Genomic DNA, 21361 nt, shown 5'->3' with positions numbered 1-21361 from the left:
TTTTGTCGTTTGTCCGTGCACGCGGTCGGTCCTCGTTCGTGGTCATCGTTTGTTCGACATTTGGGACTGCTTGGAACTGCGCAGCTTTATTTCAGCTTCGCGATGCCATCGAAGTGGCAAAAGTACCGCACCGTGAGGAAGCAGTAACAACAAGTCTTGGAGGAACTCGGCATCCCTGAAGTCGCAGCCAAGCCTTCCCCTGCACTCCCTCCGATGCGACGAGGTTGCGAAGAAGCCCCCTCAGAAGACTTGTGCGGCATTCCAGGCCCGTCACCCTCAGGATCAGGGGCAAGCAAGCGGCTGAAAATGCAAGTCGGCGCCGACGGTGCTTGCGCCAGCGGCAGCGGACTAGCCGACGAAGTAGACTCTCAAGGAGGACGCTTGCCCACATCACGTTTAGAAGGCGGCGCAGATGAGGGTGATCGTTCAGCGCAGAACAGCCAGTGCAGCGACTCTAGCGAGAGTGACTCAAATGACAGTGAGTCAGATGACAGCGATAGCAGTGAAGTAATGCCTGCTGATGCTGCATCCCCAGTCAACCCAGCGGGCAGCCAGCAAAGTGAAGCTTTCTTTCAAATGCCTGTGGAAGCAGAGCTTTCTCCAGCACAAGAATTAGCCCTAATTGCAAGCAAGCATAATATGACTCACACATGCCTTAATGACGTCCTCAAGTTTTGCCGCCGGCAAGGGATCGCAGGCCTTCCCAAAGACGCAAGGACCTTGATGAAAACCGAAAGAAAAGCCAACCTGGAGCACGATGGGTCTTTTGTGCATTTTGGCCTTGCGGACGGAATTGCACAGGCAGTTGGGCATGGACCTGTGGCACAAAATGTCCAGCTTCATGTGAACATTGATGGATTGCCATTGCATAAAAGCACCCAGACTGCGCTGTGGCCTATTTTGTGCCGTGTTACCAACATTACTGCTTCTGCACCTTTCATGGTCAGCGCATACTGTGGTGCAGGGAAACCGCCGTGCCTTGCAGACTACCTGGCCCCATTCCTCAAGGAAGTTGACCACCTGACCTGTCATGGACTGGTCATCAAAGGAAGTCATGCGAATGTTACTCTCGCTGCTGTAATCTGCGATGCCCCTGCTAGGAGCTTCGTGAAAGCCATTACTGGCCATAGTGGCTATCACGCATGTGAACGCTGCAGTCAGAAAGGGTGCTACCTTGAAGGCAGGCTCACGTTTCCTGAGCTGCATGCACCGCAGCGCACAAATGAATCATTTCGTTCCCAGGCAGACGAGCGGCACCACACTGGCGTTTCGCCATTTACATCTCTAAATATCGACATGGTGGCATGTTTCCCAACGGAATACATGCACCTCGTCTGCCTGGGCGTGATGCGGCGCCTTCTCAGAAACTGGGTCTGCAAAGGACACGCAGCAAGGCTGGGCAGAGTTCAAAGGGCTGAGCTCAATAACAGGTTACGAGAAGCAGCCACAGACTTCCCCAGCTTCTTTCAGCGGAAGCCGAGGGGAACTGAAGAACTGGACAGATGGAAAGCAACGGAATTTCGTTCATTTCTCCTTTACCTGGGGCCAGTTGTGCTGAATTCTATTTTAACAAAAGAGCAGTACGAGCACTTTGTGATTTTTCATGTGGCTGTACGCATACTCGTGTCGCCAGAACATCATGCAGCACTGAACGAGTTTGCTCGGGACTTGCTCATGTATTTTGTGCAGGAGTTCGGCAAGCTGTATGGACCCAAGCAACTTGTCTACAACGTTCATTCGCTTATTCATCTGCCACAGCAATGCCTGGACCATGGGCCTCTGGACAGCTTCAGTGCTTTCCCATTCGAAAGCCATCTTGGGAGAATGAAGAAGCTGCTACGGACGTCCAGCAAGCCTCTAGCGCAGCTAAGCAGAAGAATGTCAGAGAAAAGACTGCTGCCACACCATAGCACGCAGCAAATGGAGAGGAGTGTGAAGGTAGGGGAGTGCTACCTTGTAGAAGATCGCCCTGTTGTCATCATCGATGTGTATGAAAATACTGTCAAGGCTGGCATTTTGCCCAATGCCAAGGATTTTTACAAGACCCCACTCCCCTCATCAAGGCTGAACATTTGGCGCTGCCGTGCTCTTGGCGATGAGATAATGACCTGGCCCCTGTCAGACATCAAAGAGAAGGTCCAATGCCTGAAGTTGAGATATAAGCGAGGGCATGTCATTTTGCCACTGCTTCACCTGCACTGAAAGCCAGAATTGGTATTGGCAGAACCTTTGTCATAAGTTCGGTTTGGTTTATTGGGGTTTAACGTCCCAAAGCAACTCAGGCTATGAGGGACGCCGTAGTGAATGGCTCTGGAAATTTCCACCACCTGGGGTTCTTTAACGTGCACTGACATCGCACAGCACACGGGCCTCTAGAATTTTGCCTCCAAAGAAATTCAACCGCCGCGGCCAGGATCGAACCCGTGTCTTTCGGGTCAGCAGCCAAGCGCCGTAACCACTGAGCCACCGCGGCAAGCCTTTGCCATAAGTAATATGTTCCGTATGAAGGGAACAGCTCAAAGTATGCATCATTCATCTTGACTACCTGGGTTTGGTTTATGTGCACTGACATCGCACGGCACACAAGCATTTTTGCATTTAACCTCCATCGAACTATGGCTGCTGCTGTTAGGATCAAACTTGTGTCATTGAGATCAGCACAGGGATGCCAAAGCCACACTGCTTCTGTATTTTGCATCTATCGAAATGCAGCACAGCTTGCATGTGACTTGTAGCTTTGTGCTTAGTAGCAGGATGCCACTGTAGCGCCCGGCGACGCTATAAAGCGCAGGCGCTGAGATCGGCGTTCCCGCGACAAAAGAAAATAAAGAACGACAGCGCGTGCTCGGAGCGCACGCCCGGCACGCGCAGTCCGGAACTAGAAGCCTGCCACGCTGGTCGTCTCTGTCTGGTGCTCCGCTGCGACCCCGCTAATACCTCAACAGTGGTGACCCGGCGAACCGTGCCTTCTATCTCAGCGGTGTTCCAGCATGGCGTACTGGCAGCACCCAAGTTTCGACCCGCCGCTCCCGGCGTTCCGGTCTGCAGGCGTCGGCGGGTGGTTCGCCCAACTGGAGGCTGCGATGTACCTGAACGGCATCACCATCCAGCCGTTCAAACACGAAGTCCTTTGTGACATCCTCCCGGCCGAACTCCTGCGTCGGCTCACCTACTCTGCTTTCGGCGGCCGGCCATACAATGAGCTGCGTGCGGCCGTCTTGGCGTACTTCGGCGCCTACTACGTTCCGCCGCCGCTCTACGACGCAGCGGACCCGTTTTCGCCGCCGCCAGCCTCTGGCCCTGCACCGGCCTCGCTCGCGCCCACGCAGCCTTCATCAGAACCCGGCCCGCCTCAGCAGCCCCTCGCCGCATCGCCGCCACTCCCGTCCAGCGTCTCCAGCCCGGCTGTCTCTTTCGACGCCACACCAGGTGGGATCCGCACGAGCTCCGCCTCGCGTCCTGCTCCCACTACTATCCGACCCGCGTCTCTGGCTCTGCCTCTTTGCGCTTCAGTGGCGTTGTCGCCAGAGCCTCCTGCAGCCAAAGACGACTCTGCGGCAGCAGCCGTGCCAAGGTTTCCGGCGTCCCCATCTACCTCGTCACTACCGCCAACAGCTCTGCAGACCTCTGCTGTGAGGGTGCCGCCGCCACCGCAGCATATGCCACATACCAGCCCCACTACCCTGGCGACCACACCGCCTGCCCAAGAGGCCCCACCCCAAGCCCTCAGTACGATCAACTGCTTCTCGGATTCTGACCCTGGCAGCTCGACACCGCTGCAGCAAGCGTCTGCTTTGGTGCCTGACTTGAGCCACCCTCGGCACCGAATGGTCGAGCTACCCACACCGAGTAGTGCAGCAACTGTCCAACCACCAGCTGTGCCTGTTGCTGTCAGCCAGCCGTCTGATGTAGCAGTCTCAGCTCCACGGCATGTCACTGCCACAACCTCCTGGCAGCCACCTACAGCCAACCGTGCCCACACGCGCATCAGCACTGGCCAGTCGCTCCGGACTGTCACTCCCGCTTCGCCCAAACACCTGGCATTGAGCCCAGCAACTTGCTCCGGCATCGTCACAGCTGTCGCCGCTATGTCGATGGTCAAAACACAGCTGCTGTCAGGCCACGGAGCCGTTTCGCCCACTCCAGCGCTTGTGCCGACGTACTCGGCGTGCCGGATTCCCACCGACACCAGCTCCAACGTCCCCACACCGACGACACTTGTGTCCGCGGGCAGCACTACAGTCGGTGACGGCCCGACCATGGCCTCCCCTGCTCCCATGTCCGTTGTCAGCTCGGCACCCTGCATCATTCGCCCCTTGCGCAGCAGCCAGGCTCGTCCACCTGAGCCGGCGCACTCCACCCGACTGCTCTTCCCGGCCTCTGACCTGAACTTACCGGACCTTGTAGCGACCCCGTGGGGACACTGTTACTCTAGCTGCCTGCTTGCCTGCCGTGGCTACTCCATCTCTGCCCCGTCGGCACGTACATTCCGACGTTCCGTCTAGGCGGGGGGCCCTGTAGCGCCCGGCGACGCTATAAAGCGCAGGCGCTGAGATCGGCGTTCCCGCGACAAAAGAAAATAAAGAACGACAGCGCGTGCTCGGAGCGCACGCCCGGCACGCGCAGTCCGGAACTAGAAGCCTGCCACGCTGGTCGTCTCTGTCTGGTGCTCCGCTGCGACTCCGCCAATTACTCAACACCACTACCATTCAGACAGCTAGCAGTTGTGCTGGCATAAGCCACTGAAGATATATGACACAGCTTTGGAGTCATCCTTTCTGAGGTGCATGCACCAAAATGTGTGTGTATGTACCTTTCTACATCGACATCTCCAGCCCTGAAGCCTTTGAAGAAACCTTGCCTGGCGTTGCTTTCATCTCTGAAGATAACGGCCCTTTTCGGGGCCACCCAAAATCTGCTGGCAGGGCTGCAGCTGCGCCTCTGAAAACCACGTGCTCCTCTCGAAAATCATCTCAACTCAGTAGTGTACTACAGAAAGCAGACTAGTATGGGGTATAACTGCTTGAAAGCAATGTGTAAATGAACTTTATTGCAAAAAGTCACAACTGACTAATGTAGAGCTTGAACATGAGATAGAAGTAGTGTGCTATAAGTAAAGCCTCGGGATGTAATTTTCTAATGTCCTTTTACGTGAGGAACCCATCACTGTTCCCTGCACTCCCCACATGCAAAAATATATTTCTGCCAGCAGTGTGCAGGTCACTGCTGATGTAGAGCAAGGGCAGTTGTTTGTATGCCATGCAGCCCTGCCCTCATGTCGTTAGGCTATGGCTATTTCTTAAGAAGAGGCAACATCCAAAGTGTGCGCTTTTCTCACTGCACCTCTTTCAACAATTCTGTGCGCTGTTGGTCTCGTATAAGGTCACTCCCATTCTTCTATGGTGACATGCTGACATTAATGCACTGGTAGCAAAGTGCGTCAAAGCTTGAGGAGGGACTATTTGAGCGAGTATAATTTTGGAAAAAGTGTTTGCTCCAGGCTCTCGTTATAATATGACATCTTTAAAATCATTCACCTAATCAAGCAAGATATAAAAGTCGGAACTCACTGCATACCTCTCATACTTCACAGCTTCAGGACTGATTGCCTCATAATCATAATCATTTAATGCTTCTGAAAGAAAATCATACCTTCAGGGCTGGTTGCCTCCTTGCCATAATCATTGAATGCTGTTGAGAGAAATTGAGGCCTGTAAATAGTGCGGTTTATTGAAGTCCCTGCTTATGACATAAAACAGACTATTTACCTGATTAAAACTGTTTGACTGCAACGTACAACGACAGCTTTCAGTCGAGAAATATGAAAGTGCTGGTACTTTGTGAACACTATGCTTCAAAGCAGAGGTGCTTGTGCCATCCCATTTTCTAGAAAGAAAATATTACATGATTTTGAATGAATAGAGGAACCCGCTTGATATGCCTGTAAGGGCTAGCGAGTGGTTCGATTATAGCTTGTAAACTGAATTTTCTGTAGCAGCTGTCAGACTACATGGTGACTGGCCAGCAATGGTTGGTCAGTCTAGCATGGCACATGGCCAGAGCCTCATGACTTAAGACCCCTACTGAAAGAGTGATAACTTGAAAACTTCTTGATAACTCAGCTGTTGTTATGCCCCGTAGTCACCATGCCCCGTACCATGCCCCGTAGTCACGTATTTTGCATGCCCCCTGACAAAGCATATGACAAAATGTGTCTTGGAGCTGGCGTAGTGATGTATATTGCTTCAGTCTTGAACAGCAGGCTGGAGACCAGGCGGTAGGTGACTATGGCATAGGTTCTAGGAATAGCAGGGGAGAGCTATTAGTAGAGTTTGCAGATAGAAACATTTTACGGATCATGAATACCTTCTTCCGCACGAGAGAACAGGAAGCGGACGTGGAAGAGCCCCGATGGTGAGACTAAAAATGAAATAGACTTCATACTGTGCACTCACTCTGGCATCGTAGAGGATGTGGAGGTCCTTGGAAAGGTCCGTTGTAGCGACCACAGAATGGTGAGGTCTCATATTAGCTTTGATTGGAAGAGGGAACGGAGGAAATTAGTGAATCAGAAGGCTATTAACGAGTTAGCATTAAGAGGGAAGGTAGAGGAATTCAGAATATCACTGCAGAACAGACTTTCAGCTTTAAATGAAGAAGACAACCGTAATGTTGAAACAATGAACGGTAGTCTCACAGCTATCGTTACGGAGTGCGCTGCAGAAGTAGGTGGTAGGATGCTTCGACAGGATACCAGAAAGCTACCTCGGGAGACTAAAGATCTGATTAAGAAACGGCAAAGTATGAGGACATCTAACTCCACAGACAACTAGCAGAGCTATCGAAGTTAATAAATAAGCAAGGTAGTCGACATAAGGAAGTTCAACGTGGAGAAAATCGAGCATGCTCTAAAGAATGGAGGTAGCCTAAAAGCAGAGAAGACAAAACTAGGTATAGGTAAAAACCAGATGTATGCGCTAAAAGACTAAGAGGGCAATGTCATTAGAAATATGGATAAGACAGTTAAAGTAGCTGAACAGTTTTACACAAATCTATACAGTAGCGAATGCAATCGGAACATTACTGAGAGAGGCATTTGAGCACAGCAATGGGACATCCCGCCAGTAATGAAGGAGGAAGTAAAGAAAGCCTTAGGAGCAATGCAAAGGGGGAAATTTAAGCAGCTGTTGAGGATCAGGTAACAGCAGATTTGTTGAAGGACGGAGGAGAGATTGTGCTAGAAAAACTAGCCACCCCGTATACGCAATGCCTTGTGACCTCGAGCGTACCGGAAGCTTGGAAGAACGCTAACATTATCTTAATTCATAAGAAAGGAGACGTCAAGGACTTGAAGAATCACAGACCGATCAGCTTACTGTCCGTTGCCTACAAGGTATTTATTAAGGTAATCACTAATAGAGTCGGGACAACCTTAGACTTCAGTCAACCAAATGATCAGGCAGGCTTTCGTAAAGGATACTCGACAATAGATCACATTCACACTATCAGTCAGGTGATAGAGAAATGCACAGAATTTAACCAAACCCTATATATAGTCTTCATTGATTACGAGCGCAGAATATAACCAAACCCTATATATAGCCTTCATTGATTACGAGAAAGCATTCGACTCAGTGGAAACCTCTGCTGTCATGCAGGCATTGCGGAATCAGGGTGTAGAAGAGTGTTATGTGAAAATGTTGGAAGATATAGCAATTGCACAGCCACCATAGTCCTTCATAAAGTCAGCAATAAAATTGCAATAAGAAAAGGTCTCGGGCAAGGAGACACAATCTCACCAATGCTCTTCACCGCCTGTTTACAGGAGGTATTTTGGGGCCTTAAATGGAGAGAGTTGGGGATAAGAGTAATCCACGATTTGCTGATGACATTGCCTTGCTAAGTAACTCAGGACACGAGTTGCAAATCATGATCAGAGTTAGACAAGCAGAGCAGAATGGTGGGGCTAAAAATCAAAATACGGAAAACCAAAGTCATATTCAAATGTCTCACAAGGGAACAACAGTTCACAATTGGCAGTGAGATGCTGAAAATGGTAATTAAGGCAGGTAGGGGCCAATGATCCGGATCATGAGAGAAAAATAACTAGGAAAATAAGAATGGGATGAAGCATATATGACAGGCTCTCTCAGATCATGAATGGCAATTTAAGAATATCTCTCAAGAGAAAACTATATAACAGACAAACGTAATAGGGGACGGCAGTAGGTTAGGTGGGCGGATGAGATTAAGAAGTTTGCGGGGATACAGTGGCGGCAACTGACAAAGGACAGGGTTAATTGGAGAGACACGGGAGAGGCTTTTTCCCTGCAGCGGGTGTAGTCAGGCTGATGATGATGATTGTTAGTGCATGGCAATAGTTGATGTTTTATTTGTGCTTACTATATTTAGGCACACAATTCATGCACTTGTTCTTCAGAAGTTAATGAACATTTAAGCACTATGATTTCTTGCATGGTCTATTAGCAGAAATGTATATTTTGACGAACACAGTAATGGGTTCGTTTATGATGTGAATAAATACAGTATTTTATAGTAAGACTAAAGGTAACCAAGAAAGTTTAGTTCAGTCAGCCTGTTCATCGATACATTGTCCTGCTACAATATAGCTGACCAGGCAAGATTCAATTCTCGGAGCTCGAATGAGTGAATGCATTTCCATCAAATCTTCTTTCATCCTCCTGCAGTGGTTGCAGAGAAATCAGTTACTGTTCTGTGTATGTAACATTGTGTGCTATTTTCATTATTGCTGTGATATCACACTTAAACTAGGTAGATCTGTAAGAGTATTTGCCCTTGGCCATTGATGAGGCAGTAAATTCAACACAAATTAAATCAAAGGTTCGTGGCTATTCAGTCAATAAATTTAGGTGCTGCATAATGGATACTGAAGTGCGAAAAGACTAGTGCACGGAAGAAACGCCATATACTCCAAATTTAGGCCCCTCTACAAGATAGCGCCACAGCACCAAGGTCTCTATGGCACAATTTCATGATGATATATTACTGAGCAGTAAATTAGACTGTAGGAAGAGGTGCCTTATAACAGCACTGTTCGTGAATGTCAGTGGTTGTTAAACATATCACATTTTTCACATGCAGGCTTTGGTTATTGCTGACACTTAAAATGATGTATTGCAGAGTGAAAAAAGGGGTTAAAAATTAAAAATGCTGCTGAATAGGTTGTTTTGTTACCCTTCACACTTCGCTATGCTTCACTCCAGCAGCAACAGCTGTTCTGATCTGGATAATCACATATGCAAGCAAGCCTGGCCGTGTCAGTTAGGTATGAACATATAGGGTGTTTCACTTAAGACTTTACACAATTTTTAAAATAGGCTTTTTGAGTTAGAAGAGTGCTATTTTGGCATACCATCGTCAGCGGTGTAGGACATCAGAATGCAGGTAAGACGTGCTAACTAGCAGGCTGGTTAACTAATATAGTTATCTTTTTAACTATTAATGTTAGGCTCCTTAATTAACAAATTCTGTCTACATTATGCCAAAATATACGTGCTTTCGAGAAGCTTGCAGGCAAAGCAACCTCTCCATTGTATGCAATTGGTTGAAATGGCCAAAATTTGTTGGGCCACAGTTTGTGGCAAGGTACGCTTTGATCTGAATATATGTTGCAACTGTGCACCATTATCCCACTACCTCACTGAGGAACTCGCTAGGAATGCATGTGCAAAATGTATTTTAGTGATTTTGTACGCATCTCAGTTAAGCATGCAGTCTTAAAGTTCACCATTTCGTGCCGAGTTTACAGGTTGCTATTCTGCACAGTGAGCCATAGTGCACCTGTAATACAGAATGCTGTGCAATGGGTCAAGTACGTGCTGTAAAAGACCATACACGATAAATTTTGTGGTGCTGCACAAGGCGACTCGTATGCTACCTATACTTGGATGCCTTCTGAATCCCGTCAGAAGTGTGCTGTTGAAATCTTAAAGGTGCTCTGAAATACCTTCTGAGGAGAGCACATCAACTCTCTCAATTGCTGCACTTTGTTGTCATGAACACTGGAGCCAAATAATACACTTCTGCACACAGTCGAGAACCCATAAACACGCTCGAAAGTTGGCGAGCCCTTCCCAGCTACTTTTTCATACTCGCAGCCTCCTCCGTCACTCGCACCTGTGTATACATGTTGACAGGTGGCTATTGGTTAGATTCTTTCGGACAACAGGCAGCCACCATGAGTGCAGCCAATAAGCGGCGTAGCTTCAGCAGGTCTGGAAGCTCTGGCCCCGGAGGTGAGGCCGGAGGAGGTGCATCGACCTTCCAGCACGCATATAGTGATGAGAGAACAAGGAAAGGCACGAAGACACTTAAATTAAAATTTTGACTGTAGATAACTCGGCTTCTACAAAGTGCGTTGAGAAAAATTCTTGCTGGACAATATTCACGAAGTGGCATGCTTTAACAGCCTAGGCATACTGCAACTTTATCAGAGCCCCTTTCAGAGCTCCCTTATGGCACACTGGTGATACATCACACTATATTTTTCATATTCAAATGCGACATGTCTCATGCAATTAGGCAAGGAGAGAAGGTACATTTGCTTACGTCTAACAAAACCTCAAGATCACAAAGGTACAATAGAAATGAAGCACTTGTTTCTTAACAGTGGTTGGATGGACAAATATAGTAATGAGGTATCAGTTTCAATATTGTTTCAAACGACCATCAATATCCATTATCAATATAACTCAAACATCTATGCCTGGATTACCTAGGTGATGTTACAAAAACTGTGCCACCCTCCAAGACAGGTTGCAGATACAAAATGTGCTTTCTATCAAAATACTGAATCACAGGTTAGCAAACAGGCCACAAGGGCAGCTGATAGTGCATTAATGATGTATCCGAGGAAGCTGCAAGAGAACAACAATTACGTGCATCATCTTGAAGAGTGTTGGGATGCGAAGACCAAAAAAAGCGCACTCTATTCCTCCTATGGTACACCTCAGCCTTTGGCACAGTATGTGTGGTTCGCTGTCTGAGATGATCCTATTCCGTGGAATCGCATATATCTGGCGTGTACTCCCGCTGACTTGGCGTAGCACTGTATATATATGCGCTCAACATTAGAGGTGAGTGTAGAGTCACCCCAACTGCCCTCAGCGACATTTAATGCTTTGTAGATACTGCAAATTTTTCCATGACGGCGCATACTGTTGGTGGCTGAGTGAATTAAGGAAGCCAGGCGTGTCTGTGCAGCGATGTGCAAGTGTATAAGCAGTAAACTTGAGGCATACGTAGAAATTTTAAGCACAATTTTATTAGCAGCATGTTTGTATAATACGTGTCGTGTGGCACGCCCATTGCCACGTTCAACGCACCTGTACCTTATATCGCGGCTTATTGCAGCATGCAAGGCGATGGTTTCCACTCTACCAGTGAATGTGTCATTCTCATGCGCTCGCAAGGTCACTTGGGCCTGGAAGCCATCACATCACGTTCATAACACCCAACTGCAAGCTGTGAGATGGAGTAAGTGCAAGCTATCTGATGCACTGAAGGGCTGCAGGCATGTGTTTGAAACTTGTCATTCCAAATTAAAACATTCATATATGCTTATTCTCTTCTGGCTATTTATTACAGATATGCAACATGCATGCTTAGTGAAACAGTTGTCTTTTCCAAATTACATTAAATTCAAATGGATCAATGAAATGAATGGTACCTGCTTTCAGTAACAGCCAGAAATAGCCTAAGCAAGGAGTCATGCATGGCAGACATTGTCAGTGATGAACAAGAGTGAATGACACCAGCTTAGGAGATGGGTAGTCATTATGGCCTTTTACGCTAAATGGTATTTCGTGTGCTTGCCGTGTTCTCCTAGAAACGCGTCCCATGTGTGGAATTAGATGTTTTCATATAGCGCTGCTCGGTCGGCAGGTTGTTAAAGTTTCCCGCCAGCACTGATGATCAGAGCTCTATATATCCTTCAAGTTACTTTGCACAAGAAATGAAGGCTTGTTAATGCAAAACATCGCTGCGCGCAGCGACCGGCAGCGAAATTTCTGCAGCCTTTCACTACGGCGTCCCTCATAGCCTGAGCCGATTCGGGACGTTAAACCCCACAAACCAAACCAAATCGAACACCTTGAGTGAGGCTGAACTCCACGTAGCCGTACATGCACAATATTTCGCGGGAATGCGCGAGAATGGCGAGCGACGGCGCCTTCGTGGGAGTGTTTTGCCGTGTCGCTTGCCTCGTCGCTCGGTTATATGTATTCCTTTTCTCGTGGCTCGGACGGAAGTAAAATTTTAAAGAAGAGAACGATATGTCTTTTGGTATCGGAGGGCTAATAACATTTTGAGCGGGCTACGGGCGGGCTGCGTGCGGGCGCACTGCAAGGCGAGATGCCTGTATACATACAGCTGCAGGTAAGGGCGAGCTGGTGTGCTTCAGCGGTCGATGCAGGATACTCGCGGCGCAGCTGTTTTACAGGCACATATACACACAGATTATGGGAATGTTTACCAAGCCGGAGATGCTCAGGAACCGAATGAAAGCCCATGGCAGTCGGATGCCGCAGCTAGCATGATCGAGGCTTGCGCGTTTGCAAACACAGCCGCGGAGGCCACGGCTTTCCTGAATATGCTGCCACGGCTAAAGCAGCCGCTTCACGCCTCGACGTCCTCGACACGTAATTACGTTCCTCGTGCACAAGAACTTCCTCTGGGCGACGCGATCTGCTGACTTCGGTTTGATAGAGCTTTTTTTTTTCGTAACTATATTCCTCTATCTCCGACTGTGCAATCGAAAAATACTGGTTGTTTAACCAACTCGTTGTGTGAACGATTGGCGTCAGAAGTGAGTTTTTGATTACGCGAAGGTACAGTGCCGGGCTTTAATTATTAAAAAAAAAGGCGCACTGGGAATCGAACCTCCTATACCTGTCCTTCGATTAAGGTTCAAATGTCAACAGCAGCGCACAGCGCGTTGCATACACGTAAACAACCACACCTGTATTTCCAGAAGTCACATATTTCAACAGCTTAATTCTGATCAAATGCATATATATACGGGTAGCTATAGTGAAATACAGGACTTCGATCGCAATTCTCCTAAACGTATTATTGCTGCTCACAATGCGCAACCTGAGTGCAGCTTTTCCAACGGAATCATGGGTAGCAAATTTGCTCACAAACTGCAAAAGTGTTCGGTTAAAATATAATAATAGATAAAACCAAATCTTTGAACTAGAATGTTTCAGCGCGTTCGAAAATTATGAACTGCCGATATGGTACTCGACAATAAAATTAATTTTGAACCCATTTTAATGGATGACACAATGTTTACCAACGTTTGCCAGTATACTTTGAACACTGGATAAGCGGTGGCAATCCTAGGCCAATATAGCCAGCTCCCGGAAATGGCATAGCCAATTCTGGCAAAGAGTGGAACAACACTGGCTAACATGGCCAATGATAGCCAGGTTTCGATGATGGCACAGCCAGCAATGGCAAACAGTGGGAAAATCCTGGCTAACCTGGCCCATGATAGCCAGGATCTAATGATGGCTCAGCCAATACTGGTAAAGCGACGGACAACCAGGGCCATTGTTGGATGTGCTAAGAAGTGGCACAACCAATATTGGAAACTCATTGGGAACTCTGGGCCTACTTAGGGCCATGCTTTGCCAACAGTATTCCAATATTGGCCCTCTGTCATGTGCTACCTGGGAACGGCTTTCGCCTTAAAGCCGATCCCTTCTCTTCCTCCTCGTAATGTACGCCACTGCCCCAACAGATAGTGCTCGACGGCAGCGGTTCACAATGGTCTCGTTCTAGTGTAGTGAAGCCGTGCGGGCTTCACTACAAAAAAAAAAGCAAACCATGGTTTACTCGGGAGCTACGCAGTATTACGCGCAAAAGGCAACGTGTTTACGTTAAATTTAGAGGAAATCCGACGCGTGAGAATTGGTTCAAGCTTCAGGAAATTGCCGGAAGAATGAAAGTTGCTGTGGCAGCTGCAAAGAATTCGTTTGGCATTTCAATGGAGACGAAATTAAAAGAAAATCCAAAGGAATTTTGGAAACATGTAAAGAGAAATGGAAAAGACTCTGTAACTATACCACCTCTTGTTTCTGGTGACACCTTTCTTGATGATGATGCACAAAAAGCTGAGTTCTTTAATGAATATTTCAGCTCTGTTTTCAGCTCTGAAATCGAACATGCTGATATGAATACCCCGAGTTTCCAGCCAGTGGCGAGTGTTATGGATGATGTTGTGATCAGCATCAACGGTATACAGTCTCTGTTGCAGAATCTGAAGATTGCTAAGGCTGGTTGTCCTGATGACTTGCCAAACAAATTCTACAAACTGTGTGCTGAGTCGGTTGCACCCTACTTAAAGATAATTTTTGAAAAATCGCTTGAAGAATCCTGCCTTCCAGATGACTGGAAAATTGCAAGTGTTGTGCCAATCTACAAATCTGGCCCTCGCAACACTGTATCAAATTATAGACCGGTATCTCTAACTTCAGTTGCGTGCAAGACACTCGAACATATTTTGTTCACCAGTATAGCAGCACATATGGACGCACATTCATTGTTTAATCCTCGTCAGCATGGTTTTCGAAGGGGCCTATCGTGTACTACGCAGCTGACTGAATTTGCGCACGATTTGGCTGAGGCACTGGACAGGCGACTTAGCGTGGACTGCGTGTTTTTGGACTTTAAAAAGGCCTTTGATACCGTGACGCATTCTTTACTAATTCAAAAAATGTCTTTTTACAATATTAGCCCTCAAGTGATATCATGGGTAAAAGATTACCTATGTTTACGGCAGCAGTTTGTGGTTATGAATGGCGCCGAGTCTCAAAGAGTGCAGGTTGTGTCTGGTGTTCCCCAGGGCTCCGTGTTAGGACCACTATTGTTCCTGCTCTACGTGAATGACATTGGTGACGGAAGAGTATCTAAAATGCGGTTATTTGCGGATGACTGCGTTCTTTATAGTGTTGTCACTAGTGATCGAGATGCGGAAATGTTCCAAGAAGATTTGAACAGAATCTCAGAGTGGTGCGTTAAATGGAATATGAATTTAAATTTGTCCAAGACTGTCCATATGAAGTTTACAAGAAAGAAAAACCCTGATGTGTATTCATATGTTATTAGGAACACAATGTTAGAACAGGTATTCGAATTTAAATATCTAGGCGTTTATTTTACTCCTGATTTGAGCTGGCGCCGTCACGTCGATTATATCTCTGCTAAAGCATGCAGAAACTTGGGATTTCTTCGCCGAAATGCAAGCACTTTTCCACTGTCATGTCGTGACATTTTATTCAAGACTTATGTCAGGTCGGTTCTGGACTACGCGTGCACTGTCTGGGACCCGCCTACTGCTAGAGATAAAGATAAGTTGGAGAGGGTGCAGAACATTGCCTCTCGTTTCGTGTCTGGCACACGTGGGGCTCGTTACAGTGCATCGCGTACGAAGGATGCACTCAACTGGGAATTGCTTGACACGCGCCGAAAGAAGTTGCGTCTGAAGCTGTTTCATGCTGTTTATTATTCAACTGTTCGGGTTGAACGCGAAAGGTATGTGCAGGAGCCTTTTTATAGATCCAACCGTGTTGACCATGTTTTTAAAGTCCGCGAATTCGCGGCAAAAACTGAATTGTTTACAAAGGCCTTTCTTTCCGAAAACCATTAGAGAATGGAACAGACTACCGAGCGATGTTGTGAGTGTGACATCAAATGATGCGTTCTTTCGTTCTTTAATGATGTGATGTGATTGTGATGTGTTCTTTTGAAGTGAGATGTACATGGTGAAAGTTTTATGCTTGTAACTCTGCCTGCGAGCGGAGGTGTCATGTGTGCTTCTTTGTTGTACATTGCCCCCCCCCCCCCCACTGTAATGCCACGGCGCTGTGGGTTCCTTACTAAATAAATAAATAAAATAAATGAAGGAATCACGCCGTGGGCGGGGAACAACGCTGCGCACAACCACGGCGCGTTCACCAAGAAGCTTGCGGCTTGCTGCCAGTTCGCTTGGCGCGGAAGCTGTGCAAGTGTTCGCGGCATCGGGTTTGTCGAGGATGATGTTGCCTAGAACTACGAGTGAAACTTGAGAACGCGCGTTTCAGCAAGGCGCCTGGCAGCCCTTTTACCTGATTTGCCGCTGCGCGCCTACATTTTACTGCTACATAGCATCAGAAGCATAAGGTTCAGAAAATGGCCAATTCAGCATATATGGGGATTAATAAAATAACGCTATCGCGACCTGTACATATCTTAATATTTAAATACTTATTACATTGTACCTCTCCCCCTGCCCTTTCTTCTATCCTCTCACTCCTTTCATTTCACTTATACACCCTGCCTGCTATCCTTTATTTCCGCTGCCCCAGCTCAGGTGCTTCCAGCAAAGATAGCAGATGCCGGGGAGAGCAAAAATCTCTTCCTTCTATTTATTATATCATTAAAACCCCTTAATACAACTTAAGTCTCCAATACGAATTTTTTAGGGAAAGGAAATATCGCAGTATCTGTCTCACATGCACCAGACACACGCTGTAAGGGAATGGAGGAAACTTGGAGCGAAACAAGAAAGAGAAAAAGAGCTGCAGTAATGGATGGATGGATGGATGGATGGATGGATGGATGGATGGATGGATGGATGGATGGATGGATGGATGGATGGATGGATGGGTGGACGGACGGACGGACGGACGGACGTACGGACGGACGGACGGACGGACGGACGGACGGACGGACGGACGGACGGACGGATGGACGGATGGACGGATGGATGGATGGATGGATGGATGGATGGATGGATGGAGGGACGGAGGGACGGATGGACGGATGGACGGACGGACGGATGGACGGACGGACGGACGGATGGACGGATGGACGGATGGATGGATGGATGGATGGATGGATGGATGGATGGATGGATGGATGGACGGACGGACGGACGGACGGACGTACGGACGGACCGACGGACGGACGGACGGACGGACGGACGGACGGACGGATGGACGGATGGACGGATGGATGGATGGATGGATGGATGGAGGGACGGAGGGACGGATGGACGGATGGACGGACGGACGGATGGACGGACGGACGGACGGACGGACGGACGGACGGACGGACGGACGGATGGACGGATGGACGGATGGATGGATGGATGGATGGATGGATGGATGGATGGATGGATGGAGGGACGGAGGGACGGATGGACGGATGGACGGACGGACGGATGGACGGACGGACGGACGGACGGACGGATGGACGGATGGATGGATGGATGGATGGATGGATGGGTTGGTGGGTGGGTGGGTGGGTGGGTGGATGGATGGATAAGTGGGTGGGTGGAAGGATGGATGGACGGACGGACGGACGGACGCGGCGGGCGGGCGGGCGGGCGGACGGACGGACGGACGGACGATTGATTGATTGATTGATTGATTGATTGATTGATTGATTGATTGAACAGTATACTCGCACAGCTAACCTGGAAATAAGCGGATTACCGGTCACGGCAGATGAGGACTTGCAGGCAGTCTTGTCGGACCTAGCTGTAAAGCTTAATTTGAATGACCACACGACGGAGCAAGTAAGTTCTGTTCACTGCTTATCAGCAGGCCAGGGAAAGATACCGGTGGTATTGGCAAGATTCACGTCGCCAGGCTTGCGGGACACATGGCTGCAGGCAAGGGGTAGACTCAGGGCGTTGGCTGGAAATAAAACTATTCTTGACATTTTCTTCAGTGAGAATCTGACTCGTGCGAACAGTGAACTTTTTTGGAGGACTAGGGTTCAAGGCAAAGCAAAGGGATATAAGTTTGTCTGGGTGCGAAACGGGAAAATATTTGCGAGGAAGACAGAGGGTGCTACTGCTCTAAAGATCACGTCAATAAGTGACGTTGATAAGATGGTTTAAGGTTTGTTTGGTTTGGTTTGGTTTATGGGGTTTAACGTCCCAAAGCGACTGAGGCTATGAGAGACGCCGTAGTGAAGGGCTCCGGAAATTTCGACCACCTGGGGTTCTTTAACGTGCACTGACATCGCACAGTACACGGGCCTCTAGAATTTCTCCTCCAAAGAAATTCCAGCCGCCGCGGCCGGGATCGAACCCGCGTCTTTCGGGTCAGCAGCCGAGCACCATAACCGCTTAGCCACCGCGGCGGCGGTTTAAGGTTTGTACTTCCTTGAATAGAGTATGTCGTTTCCAGATTTCGACTCCTTTGTTAAGACCTTTCAGCCAGCGTTAGGTTCTTCTTGCACCATCCTTCACATTAATATCCGGAGCATCAGGAAATATTGGGATCAATTTGCGGTTACGGCCTGTGCTCTCAGTGACTTTGTGGACGTGTTTGCATTAACGGAAATTAACATTACCGGCACTCTAACCGATGTCTTTAGGCTTCCCGGTTACCATGCCTACTTCCTCACACGCAACAGCAGGGGTGGTGGCATTGCGGTATTCTTCAAAGAATCACTGATGGTCTCCGAGGTTAGTGTTTCCTTCGGCACAGTGCAGGTCATGCCCTTTGAAATATCCACTCACGCTTTTTCCTTTTACTTTCTTGTTATGTATCGACCTCCTAGTCTAAATGCGTCGGCATTTATTGAAGAATTACGAACAATATTCAAAACCAATTTTGTTGGGAAAAATCTGTGCATGATAGGGGATATTAATATCGATTTGATGAAGGGCGATCGCTATGGCACTGAAAATTACTTAACCATGCTCGCGGAATTTGGCATTGAACCACAGCTCGCCGATCCTACCAGAGAAGAATTTCTTAACAATCGCATCACAACTACTTGCTTTGACCATGCTAACGTCCGTGCGTCGGACATCTCAGTATCTGGAGCCGTGATCAGACAGAAACTTGCAGATCACTATTACATTGCATGTCGCCTTACGAAAACGGTCTCTACGCTACACACCGACTCCACCAGGTGTGTCGTGACCATTTTAGACCAAAAAAGATCGATAATCATGTTACTGGATATGATTGGGATTCATTTATTCATCATAACACTAGTGATACCGCGTACGACAGTTTCGTCAAGGTATTAGGCGAAATAAAGGAAATGTGTAAAAAAACTTTGACTGTGAAGAAACGTAAAATTGGCTGTCAGTGGCTGACTGCTGAAATCCTGGCTGCCATCAAAGAAAAAGAAGCTATCTGGTCTCGATGCCGCAGGGCACCAAAAAATGACAAACTTCGAGCGGAATATCGTTGCATCAGAAACAAGGTAACTGCACTTATTCGCTTATCAAAGAGAAAATGTTTTGCACAGCAGTTTCGCAGCACTCGTCGCGATGTCAGGAGCACCTGGTCTCTGATTAATCAGTTACGTGGTAACCAACGCTTTTCCATTCAAGAATCAGTGGAGCACAATTTCGGTGTTGTGTCGCATATTTTGGCGAATGAGTTCAATAACGTTTTTTCGGCTGAGCAACGGGTCGCAGTCCAAACTGTGAGCTTGACGAAAATGACAAAAAGCGTATCGCCATCGGCTTTCCTTCCTCTTGTGACAGAATCTGATCTTTTCAGCATTTTGTCTAGTCTGAAACGTAACAAATCTGCCGGACTTGACAACATTTTCATAGGTGATCTGATAAGAAACATGACAGCTCTGAAAAATGTTTTGCTGCTTATCTTAAATGGCATAATTAAGAGTGGTACATGGCCAGAATCACTGAAGAGCGCTCGCGTTGTTCCTCTGTGCAAAAGTGGAAAAAAGAATGATATTGCAAACTACCGCCCTATATCTATTCTTTCCTGCGTATCCCAGATATTGGAAAAACATGTACTTTCTGTAATGAATGCTTTTATTACTAAACATGACCTAATGAGTGGGAATCAGTACGGTTTTGTCAGCGGGTCAGGAACACAGGTGCTACTGGAAAATCTCTCCGATTTGCTGCATCAAAGCCTGGAGAACAATGAGGTAGCATTCGCACTTTTTTTGGACGTAAAAAAAGCTTTCAACACGGTAAATCATCAAATTTTGTGTTCTAAACTGTACTCGTATGGATTTAGGGGTCCTTTTTTGTCTTTAATTGAAAACTATCTTTACAATCGATCTCAAGCAGTCATGTTTGGGCCTATCTGCAGTGACGCTGTAAAAGTGCTGTGTGGTGTCCCGCAAGGGTCCATTTTATCTCCTTTGTTGTTTAACTTATATGTGAATGACATATGTGACCATGTGAAATCATCCACCATATTCCTTTACGCCGATGACACTTTTCTAGTCTCAAGCAACCCTGATTTTTCATATGCCCTGGCTAACCTTCAGGAGGACGCTATTAAAGTTAGTGATTGGTTTGCCTCAAATTTAATACTAATAAATAACACCAAATCCAGACTTGTCTGTTTTCGTAACCCGCATAAAGATGTACCAAGTGCAGGTTCCATATATTTACACACCTCATACTGCTCTTCGTGTTCTTGTCAACCTATAATTAGCGTCCCGTCGGTTAAGTATCTTGGTATATACATAGACAGTGATTTGGCATGGAATACTCAGATGACTCACATTTGTAAGAAACTCAGAAGTGTTGCATGCTTGTTGTTTAAGTTGCGAACTATGATGCCATTTTCTGTGAGAAAATTAGTCGCCCAGGCTCTGGGGTATAGTGTCTTGAGATACGGTATGTGTTGTTTTTTTAACTGCTCTTTCACATGCAAATGTCGTGTTAATAGGATTTTGAAAAACATTGCTACAAGCGTTCTCTACTTGCCGCAGGAAAATCTGCCCAACAGTGTCTTTACCGCAGCCGGTTTGCCTTCTTTTGACAACCTTTTTAAACAAATTGTAGTACTGAAATATTTTTGGAATAGCGCATACAGACACATAAATACGAAACCGGTACCGTTGAGACATGTTCCTCGCTATCATAAACCGAGAGTGCGCACTCACTACGGCAAAGCAACTAGAAAATATTACGTGCCAGCTATCTTTAACGAATTACCGGATGATTTATTTTCTTTAACCACCCGCAAAAAACTGCGTGTTGCAGTTCAAGCGTTAGAGAATCTTTAACATGTACTAAAATCTTATCAGTGCTTTTTCATTCTTTCCGTGCCAAAATTTTTGTGTTCTTTATGTTTACGTCTTTTAATTTTCTTTTGCCTCTGATGGAGCTCTGATATAGCGCGAAGATTGCCGCGGCTGCCGGTTGTCGCCGCACAAGCCCACTTGTGGCTTCGGCGCTTCCGTTTCTTTGTATGTTCAGATTATGCTGAATAAAGATTATTATTATTATTATTATTATTATTATTATTATTATTATTATTATTATTATTATTGATTGATTGATTGATTGATTGATTGATTGATTGATTGATTGATT

General features: G+C 47.1%; 2 protein-coding genes across 5 annotated transcripts in view; both read left to right on the top strand.

Annotated features, from left to right (window-relative positions):
* Window positions 1–21361, top strand: part of LOC149361328 (uncharacterized) — a 304360-nt gene that overhangs the window by 257121 nt on the left and 25878 nt on the right. Inside the window, exon 6 of one of the 4 annotated variants that reach the window (XM_089572664.1) lies at window positions 21164–21293. The exons of the other annotated variants lie outside the window; for them this stretch is intronic. Coding sequence (XP_089428790.1) covers window positions 21164–21254 — 91 coding nt within the window. The 3' untranslated portion in view covers window positions 21255–21293. Of the gene's footprint in view, window positions 1–21163; window positions 21294–21361 lie in introns of those variants that run through there. 4 annotated transcript variants of the gene reach the window in all.
* LOC149361329 (uncharacterized) lies at window positions 634–2592 on the top strand. The gene has a single exon (XM_089569499.1). It carries the CDS (start codon window positions 640–642, stop codon window positions 2200–2202), a length of 1563 nt encoding a protein of 520 aa, XP_089425625.1. The 5' UTR covers window positions 634–639; the 3' UTR covers window positions 2203–2592.

Source organism: Amblyomma mixtum, chromosome 2 (genome assembly GCF_055824585.1).
Source record: "Amblyomma mixtum isolate Tamu chromosome 2, ASM5582458v1, whole genome shotgun sequence".
Lineage (NCBI taxonomy): Eukaryota > Metazoa > Arthropoda > Arachnida > Ixodida > Ixodidae > Amblyomma > Amblyomma mixtum.
This window is presented reverse-complemented; position numbering and strand designations above follow the sequence as displayed.

Excerpts from the sequence above, each read along its gene's own strand:
- LOC149361329 (XM_089569499.1), top strand. The coding sequence starts at position 640 with ATGACTCACACATGCCTTAATGACGTCCTCAAGTTTTGCCGCCGGCAA.